The sequence below is a fragment of the Pocillopora verrucosa genome, chromosome 1 (assembly GCF_036669915.1).
Source record: "Pocillopora verrucosa isolate sample1 chromosome 1, ASM3666991v2, whole genome shotgun sequence".
In the NCBI taxonomy this organism is placed as follows: Eukaryota; Metazoa; Cnidaria; class Anthozoa; order Scleractinia; family Pocilloporidae; genus Pocillopora; species Pocillopora verrucosa.
The window spans coordinates 20263662-20273316 of NC_089312.1; the positions used below are offsets into that span (position 1 = coordinate 20263662).

Below are 9655 nucleotides of genomic sequence, written 5' to 3' on the forward strand. Positions count from 1 at the left end.
CACGTGGGTAAATTGTTGAATTTTGGGAGGTTTCTTCGCATAGAAGAGGAATCGGCATCTTTCTGTTTTCAACATTTCCTTAGCATACGCGGAAGATTGTGATCCATTGCAGGTAGTGAAATCTCCAGTGTTGTAAGATAACGTGGGGTCTTTCCTCCGAGTCTTACACAACATGCCTGATCACGAAGAATATTTTTTGCCAAGAACAAAGGATTTTTAAAAAGCATTTGGGAGCGAACTTGTCGGGGAGGGGGTAAACTTGCAATGTGGGGGACTATGAACCCGTTATCATCTTCCAGGGTAAACGGAAGGGCTCCCAGATGATCTTGCTAATAATCTGCTCATAGGTCTTCTACGCTTCTGCCCTCCAATAGATCATAGGTGAGAACCAATCTAAGCTATTTTATATATGCTGCTACAAAACGAAGAGAGTAATTGTCGCAATTTGCTCCTAATTCTTTTCACCATTTGCCAAGAAAAAATATGAACAACAACGGCCAGTCCAAACTATTTTTACTTTCTGGCTACCTTCCATATTAAAATATTCATAAAAGCTAACTAAATGTTGCTGAGTCAGACTTAGCGAAAGAGTATCTCTTCAAATTAGATATTTATAATTGCTTACAAAACTATTTATGTCTTTTGGAAATTTGAAACTCACTAGTCATTATTGTTGCTTGATATAACGTACACATGACATTATTGAAAGTCTTTTCAATAAAATTGCATGGGTTTGCATTTCCCTGTTGTTTAACAACTCATTCCTAATTTACCAGCATCTTTAGTTTCACCTGCGAAAATGAGTTGTCAATCATACTCTTCAAACAACCCTTTCTTCAAAAATATCCTAGTCAGTCAAGACTTTTATTTTCAAGGGAGTTTGTACGCCATCAAAGAGGTACTATGCAATACAATTTTTTAGGCAACTTACGTCAGACTTTAGCTTCAGGCTAAACCTAGACAAAAAGACAAAGATTGACGAGTTTAACACGTTCTACAAGGTTTACTATTGCAAATTATGAAGACCAATGCTTCTCCACGAAAAAAAACCTATTTAAGCCCATTTATTCCAAGAAATATCAGGTAAGAGAGAAAACCAATGTGGAACCTTTAATTCCCATGGATGACCAAGAGATAATTTCTCCTTACAGCATCAATACAATTTATTCAAAAGTGTACATGCGCTCTTCCTTTTTCCTTTCGTTTTCTAATTGACACGTATCAGACTGTGACAGATACACCGAAGTCTGTTACGGGGATAAAATAGAAAACAATGAGAAAAAAATAATAATTAAGATGTCAGCGCGCTGCTCCTCACTCCCAGAGTTCTGCGGCTGATTTTTTCTTCGACTGGTATAACGGACCTCGCCAACTATAGTCTACGTAAATACCCCCTATATGATCTTATGCGCCGATCAATTCGAAATGTCCCGGGTTCATTGCAGTGCATACTTGAGGATCATTTTGTTCACCGGGATCACATATGCATCAGTTGCACAGATGTAAATTTCTCTCCTTGCGTGTGACTCGCCCTTTGTGACCGCGCTTACATTCGATAAAAATATTAGTCTAGTATTAGATAAAAAAATCTCTTCTGCTGCTATCTTCATTCGAGACTAGAAGGATTTTAAGAAAGGTACAGGGATTCACACAAATTTAGATTGCGCCTAAGCTGAATAAATGTTCTCGAACAACTACTGAGGAGATGAAAATCTTCTTTGTTTTCCTCTGTCCTTTACTTCCTTCAAACGCAGTGCTAACTTTAACATCCTCCCTTGCTTGTCAAGTTGATCCTGAAAATCACGTCGCAGATCTCCAATTTCCTTCTGAAGGTCTTCATTTGTTATTCTACTAAAATGGTCTCTGTCGGGATGGCACATCTAAAACGTGCAAAAGTCAAACGCCTCCAATTTAAAATGAAAAATACAATTTTAAGACAGCGATGATCAAAAGTTGTCAACTATAGACTTTAATTTTCACAATTGTGGAATAAAGATATGCTGCAGAGATCGACGCGCTTTTTGCCTGTTCTTACCTTAAGAGCAATCAGGGCATAGCCTTTTGGTAAAAAGGATGGATAGTTTGTAAATGTTCGCAAACATTTAAATTACTCAAACTTGAACAAAATTTTAGTGGTCTTTTCAACACTGGATACAACAAAGTTCTTCTTCGCCACATGCTTCTAATTTGGTCTCATGACCAATCCCTTGATTGTAACTGGAGGAGTGTGCCGAGGCGTGATATGTTAGCGGATCACCGATGAAACCATAGTTAGTAGAGGAGACTACTAACTATGATGAAACCAAACCATTTACAGATTCAATTTCTAGCCCATTACCCTCCCCTCCCCCCTCCCCGCTCCCCCCTCCTTCTTTCGAACATACCTTGGTGAGCACTGTAATGCCTTCAGATCCCAATGAAACGAAGGGAAATAGTTCATTTCCCTCTGTATACTCCAATGAAGAACGCGCTACTTCTCTACCGTTCAAGGAGAATAACACAGAGACTTTGCCCTCGAGGTTTCCACTAAAATCAACTTCACAAGCGATGAGATCGCCGCGGTAAGCCATGGATCCTAAGTTATCAACAGAAAACATAAAGTACATGGCAAAAATATAGCAAAATAAACCAAACTTGAGGCAACCAACCGTGTAACACCAGGATGTGAAATTGGACTTTTTTTCTTTGTTGCTCGATCTTGATCAATGACCTACTTCTTCGTTCATCCGAACACAAAGCTTGATCTCTCTTATTCTATTTATATAAGGAATGTTAACGATAAAAATGATTCATGCAATGTTATGCATTTGTTGATATGAATCTCGTTTTTCTTTGGCCTTTAATGTGTTCTCTATAAAGCATTCCATCGGCAAGCAGAGGAGGGTTCCAGCCCCCCCACGATCAAAGGATTCAGGGATCTTTTTTAGTTTCACACTCCAGGCACATGGATTTTACAGTAACTTCGTTCAACATTCTATGTTGGGCACACAACTACAATACATTCCTCATTTATCTCTTGCACGTCAGAATAATCATTGCGAGGGATTCTACTGAAACAGAAACCTATTGTCGCAAGGTCGCCCTCAAAAGGACGGCAAGGCATTGACCACGTTCCCGAGCGCCAAGAGATCCTTGTGGCAGATATCGTACACCTATCGTCACAGTAACCCATACCTTCGACTTCTCTTCCCTCCTCACGGCAGCCAGTTTCAAATATTTTACCATCGTCTATGTGGTAACCGACTGCTCCTATATCCCAGCCAGGCATTCTGTGACAGTCGTACGACTGAGGCACAGCACCCAGAGCCACAATACGCCTCTCCCCAGTCTCCTGAATAAGTACCTACAAAACAATGTCGGACTTTTGTTTTTGAGACTGTTGTTACGGTTGCCTCAAGCCCAAGTCCCACGCTTTTAATTTTTGTTTCAGGCTGCAAATGGGTTTTTCGCAAATGAGCGCGAGGGAGTACTAGTTTCTTAGACCAAAGCAAAATAACAACGATGATAAAGACGATGTTAGCAATAATATAAACAATCAACATCCGAAATAATGATCATATAAACAACAAAAGCAGCTATAATAACAACTGCAATAATGATGATAATTATAAAATTTATAATAGCATTAATATAAATAATAATAGCAATAATAATATTAATAAAAACCTTTACATTATTCAAAGGTGGCCATCAAAGGCCGTATAACTTGGCCCTGAAATGCACCTCAACGAAAGAGAACAAGGAGATGAATTTAACCTTTCACACTCTAACATCATTATGAATATTCAACATGCTGTTCTCCGTACATTTTTTTTTTTGCCAATTTGTAATTATGATACATCAGTAGAAATCAAAAAGGAATTTCATATATATTATTATGATATAGCTGAATATTTAACATACGGCGAGGAAACCCGTAGGGAAAGAAAGAGGCTTAAGCGAGCTGCAGGCTCCTCATATTTTACAAAAGTGAGGTATCGGTTTTATGGCGTGATTTAGGTATAAAAATATTTTAGGTTAAAAAGGAAAGAACTCACACACATAAAATGACAACAACAGCAGGCACTCACACAAACATATACTTAAGCAGCGTGAGAAAAGTAAGACAAAAAATAAAAATAAATAAATAAACTGATAAATAAATCAATAAATAAGAATAAGAAGGGAGTCAACTTAGGAGTAATGTTGGCAATTTAGACTTAAACAGGGAAAGTGTGTCAACATTTTGGATTTATATATTCAGGGAATTGAAAAATTTACGTCCTTGGAAACATAACGCAAACTGTTTGATATTTGTTCTGCAATAGGGTATGTAAAAGAGGTGCATTGTCTGGTGTAATAGCAATGATTGCTGCTCGAAAATGAAATAATCTTTTAAGAGCATCAGGAAGACGGCCTATCTTGAACAAAAACATGATCTTTCCTATTTAAAATCGATACATATTGTATTTTCAACTGCCTAAATATAGGTTCAGTATGAGCGTTAAAAGTACTTCTTGATATGAATCGTACCACCTTTATCTGGAGTAGAGCAATACGTTTTAAGGTGGATGGATAAGTGGAGTCCCATACCATAAAGCAATAAAGTAAGTAGGGATAAACAACACTATAGTACAGGGTGCATAAAGTTGAAGTAGGTAGGCAGAGACTAACTATATAGACTATACCGATGGATTTTTAAACTTCCTAACGATATAGGCAATGTGCGGTTTCCATGACAAATTTTCGTCAAGAGTAACACCTAGTATAGTACAGTGTTTAATCTTTAGTTCAATATTAAGATTTCCCTTTTCTTTCTTGAATTGAAAACCATGAAATTTGATTCAATAACATTTATTGAAAGTTTATTGGCTCGGCAACAGTCCGTTAGGTTAAGCAGTTCTTCATTCAAGGTTTTCTCGATAAAATTCAAATTTTTATGGGAGAAAAAGATGATTGTATCATTAGCAGAAAGAATGAAGTCTAAAACCGTTGAGACATCACAGATATCATTGATGTAAATTAGAAAGAGCAGAGGACCAAGAATGGAGCCCGGAGGAGCACCACATTTGATATTTGAATTGGATGAATTAAATCCATTGAACTGAAAAAAAAAATGTTGTTTATTGTTTAGATAGTCTTCAAGCCAGTTAAATGCAACACCGCGAAAACCATAGTGAAGAAGCTTATCAAGAAAAATTTGATGGTTAACCGTGTCAAAGGCCTTAGAAAAATCAATAAATAAACCCCCTGTTTTCTCATTATTATCAATAGCAGAAGAAATTTTGTGATACAAAAGAGCTACTGAGGTATATTCAGTCGAATGCTGTTTACGAAAACCGAATTGATTATCGGTTAGTATCTTACATTTACCCATATAATCAATATTTCGATTGTAGACAAGTTTTTCCAAAATTTTATAGAAAGAGGTAGAACAGAGATAGGTCTGTAATTTGAGAATAATGACTCATTGCCAATTTTAAACAATGGTACGACACGAGGAATCTTTAGCTTTGCTGGAACAACTCCAGAACTTACCGATAAATCAAAGATATGAGTCAAAGGACTACTAATTGAAGTTATTGCGTTCGACCCTGTACGCTCTCTCGATGTCGATGTCAATGCCAATCTTGTTTTTAATGGCAACTTTCACTTTCTCCTCAGACTCTTCCCACGTTTCGTGCGAAGACTCTGGGATTCCATTGACTCTGATTTTGTTTCAACGGCTTTCGTTTTCCATATCCTCTTATGAAAGCGATTGTGTCGATAAGGTAGATTTTAACTGATCAATTTTTTTTATTGGAGGTATCAAGTTTTTCTTCAAAAGGCTTCAGGTTATCGACGTCCTTTTGAGTGAATTGTAGGCTAGTATTGATGGACTGAACTGATTTTTCAACCTCAGTAATTCTTGTGGTGAACGACTGCAAAATCGAGTCGAACAGAGTCTTCATCATTGACTCTTGAGCCTCTAACTGATTCCCGAACAGTTCCCAGGGTGACATACTCATCGTCTTCAGTAATGGCAGCCTGATCTTGTTCGCTTTGTACTAGTTGTACTGGGTTTTCTGGCTTTGAACTAACTCCTTCTCTTTCTTCCCATTGGCAAATTAGATTACAATGAAAGGTAGAGTTACGAAAAAACACTTCAGTTGTTTATAATGGAACAGTAAGGAGTGAGTAATAACTAAATAACATCATTCGGCAACGGAGCTACTGATATCATGTCCGCACGCCATGGCTTCGGCTGAGTTTCCTACATTTGTGCTAACAAGGAAGAATTATAGTTAAACAATGAAGAGCTTTTTCGGTTGACGATGATTTACTTTATTCTTGTGACCCTAATGTTCAACACAGGGATGATAATGTCAGGAGAAACTACAAGTCAGTCGCTCTTAGGAGTTACAGGGTTAAGTGCCTAAACGAGATCGATGTTGACACGTTACCATGAAAGCAAAGGTGAAAATAGGATACCACAAGAGGAACATAAAGAGTTTTTTTATGAACCGGTCTGGTCTTTCTATTATGGAGGCACCGTTAAGTTCATTTGTAAAAAGATGAGTGTCTGTAGTGCTACAAAATAGAAAAGAATACCAGCACCTACAAGAGGGAGGTTATTTAAGGGAAGAGGGTAAAAAGGCGATGTAATTATGTTGCATCTTCATAGAATCTATCATCAAGCAGGAAGTATATGAATTAAATTTGTTGTTCGCAAATAATTCTCTATAAATCAAAAGCACACCTCAAATCTTGGTGTCTCTGGTGTAAAGGGAGACTTGAACATGGCACTGTGATAGGCCTTATGATTTCCACTTTCGCATATGCTGCAGAATTTAGGTCCCATGTAAGTTAAGAGACAGCCATCGACAGCAATTCCCGGCGAATCATACCACGCCTTTAAATGACAATCGAACAAAACTTCAGTAACACGAGGGACCCCTTCAGGCAGCTGGTGTGTCACCTGAAAATGTCTGCGGCTGAGACATTGTCCAAAAATGAATATTTGGCCAAGAGCCAAAGCTTTAAGGAGAAATTTGAAAACTTAAAGACAATCTCTCAACCAGGGACATTGTCAGCCGACATACCAGCAAGCTAGAAGGGGTTTTATTCAAACTATAACCCTCCCATTAATTTTCGTATCGCGCGTCGGAGAGCGAATTTTGTTGACTTTTTTGTACTTCCCGGAGCAGCATTTGAGATAAGCTTTTCTATGTCACTACAAAACAAGTTCGGTTTTTTTATAAGGGAACATAGAAACTACAGCACAACGTTTCTTGAAAGATTTTCTCAATCGTACATTTAAATTTTTGTTCGAGAGAAAAGGTAAAAAATGTAAATTAAAAAGGTTAAAAAAAAAGGTGTATCGTGATGTAGCAGAATCCATAGTATACGGCAGGGAAATTTCTTGTTTAATTAACATGTGAATGTGGGCCTGAAAAACACTCACTCTTTGGCCAAACGCAAGTTTCTCCTCCTTGTTTCCACGCAGTCGGAATACTTGCCGAACTATCTGATTGGCCAATTTTCGACCTCCCTCATTTTCATGCACCAAGTGATCCATCTTTTTCCCCTCTAAAACAAAGCGAGGAAAGAAGTATTAAATTGGCCCTTTTTAAATCGTGTTAGCAAAATATTCACAATACGCCTCGTTATGAATAGACTATCATCACTGGAATTATTTTTACCTGAATGGTTTAAAGTTCTTTAGAAATGTTAATTTGATAATAACAAAGCAAGATTTAGTAGAACAAAATGTCTTTGTACAATATTCTTTTTTATGAACATATCATAGATATCTGGGGCTATCTACCAATCTAGCATATAACCCACCTGTGAGGGGAAATTTATAACCGTATTTCTCGAAGTACATCTCTTCTAGTTTCTTCACCACTTTATCCAGAGCCGCTCTCTGTCGAATCAAAGAAGGCCACATCGAAAGTGAAGTATAATCATTGAGCAGACGTGAATGATAACTTTAAACAACTGCAGCTTGTTGAAACACACAAAACTAATTGGCAAGGTGTTACCAGCTTACCCGTCCGCCCTCGAGCAAAGCAGGAGTGTCGCACCGTGCTCTACACGAACACTTCCGACATAGGTTCCAGAGTACTATCAGGGGGACAGACAAAAGGTTGAAAGGCACTGGTATTGGATGATAGGTGCTGTAAGTCCTTACAACAATGGCTCTCTTGAAAGACCACTCCTGCAGTGCATTATCCTAATAACGGAGGAATAGTGAGGGACGTAACACCTTCTAAGGAAGTACTAGTTAATAAAGACAACAGGCTACACTCCTATAGCAAAAGAATATTTTTGACATATTATACCCAAGGGACAATATTCACCATCATTTTCGTCTTAAGCGTTAGTCAGCCAAAAATACATTTATAAATGATCATAGAATCTTATGAACTTTGCGAAAAATGTATTTAATATCTTACGCCAAGAAAGTTCTTCTGAGTTTAGTGTCGAGAACTTCTCATATTTTCTTAACTCCGGCTTATGGACAGAATTAATATACATCAGCGAAGGCTGAGAGACCGTTTAGTACCTGAACCTGCTGATAGGTATTGGAGAGCAAGGCAATCATCATATTCACGAGAAGAATAACTGCCATGATTAAGAAGAAGCTGTACAGCACATGAATAAGAGAAACGGAAGGATTGTCGACGGAGTTCAACCAATTCAGGTCAGCTACTCCCAGTAAAGACCAGACAAGGTAAGTCGTCATGTTCCACCAACTGAAGAACATAAGCAACGAGTTAGAGCGAAAAACCATTGTATTTTAGAAAATGAGATGACCCTCATACATGTTTTTAAACGTCTGTATCCTGGAAGCCATCGTGTCACTGCTCCTACATGGATCATTGATTCAAAAAATTTGCTTCAAGATTCCTGGTCAGCTTCATTAAGTCAAACATCAACACATTTATGTGTTGCTATCCAAAATATCCCTAAACCTGAGGGATACCACTAGAGAAAAAGAAACTTGAAATGATGAGTTTTAAAATAATCGCGGCATATATTGAAAGCGGGAACTTCAAGTTTAGCAAATATTTCGTGTAATATGGTAAATTTCAAACATAAGAGTAAAAGTTAAAAATTAGTGTAAAAAACAATAACAACAATTTCACTCACCAAATTATCCCGGAAGCACTGCATGCCCTTAAAATGATAGGAAAAATGAATGGATTAAAGAAACCGTTGCCATGGTTTACCGTTTAACCAACGGAAATTATCCCACATTAGCTAACTGTCACATTTACATCATCCCTCATCCCTACGAATTTTATTCAAGTCGGTTGGGTAGTTCCGGAGAAATGGTGAAAAACATTCCGAAACATATGGGTACATCCAGAAGCACCCTCGCCTCTTAAAAGTCAGTGTGTTGCAAGTCACTGACCCCACAATTTGTGACTATGACTGACCTAGCGATGATCACTGGGTATCAAGCTATCGTAATTCGATGTCAAACCCTTTGAGTAGTTGTGCTGCTACATAGTACCTTATTCATTGAGATCTCTTCCTTGAATATTCATAAAGACTGTAAAAATTGGCCTTTCCTGCAACTTTTGACATTCTGATCGAAGTAGTTTTACTCTCCTGTTAGGCTTCCCACCCACAAAACTAAATCTCACTTGCTTAGCTTTTACCCACTGTTTTCTAACTTAAAAGAAAA

General features: G+C 37.8%; 2 protein-coding genes across 2 annotated transcripts in view; both read right to left on the reverse strand.

Moving 5' to 3' along the window:
• The window catches only part of LOC131781921 (uncharacterized), a 74033-nt gene that overhangs the window by 19381 nt on the left and 44997 nt on the right, over nucleotides 1-9655 (reverse strand). The gene's annotated exons all lie outside the window — the stretch shown is intronic.
• LOC131783080 (uncharacterized) overlaps nucleotides 1051-9655 on the reverse strand; it is a 20781-nt gene continuing 12176 nt past the window's right edge. Inside the window, exons 11-19 of the mRNA XM_066165457.1 lie at nucleotides 9115-9141; nucleotides 8528-8717; nucleotides 8012-8194; nucleotides 7807-7885; nucleotides 7424-7548; nucleotides 6719-6871; nucleotides 3175-3343; nucleotides 2385-2575; nucleotides 1051-1880 (exon numbers count right to left, since the gene is read on the reverse strand). Of these exons, the coding sequence (XP_066021554.1) occupies nucleotides 1695-1880; nucleotides 2385-2575; nucleotides 3175-3343; nucleotides 6719-6871; nucleotides 7424-7548; nucleotides 7807-7885; nucleotides 8012-8194; nucleotides 8528-8717; nucleotides 9115-9141 (1303 nt within the window). The 3' untranslated portion in view covers nucleotides 1051-1694. The remainder of the gene's footprint in view (nucleotides 1881-2384; nucleotides 2576-3174; nucleotides 3344-6718; nucleotides 6872-7423; nucleotides 7549-7806; nucleotides 7886-8011; nucleotides 8195-8527; nucleotides 8718-9114; nucleotides 9142-9655) is intronic.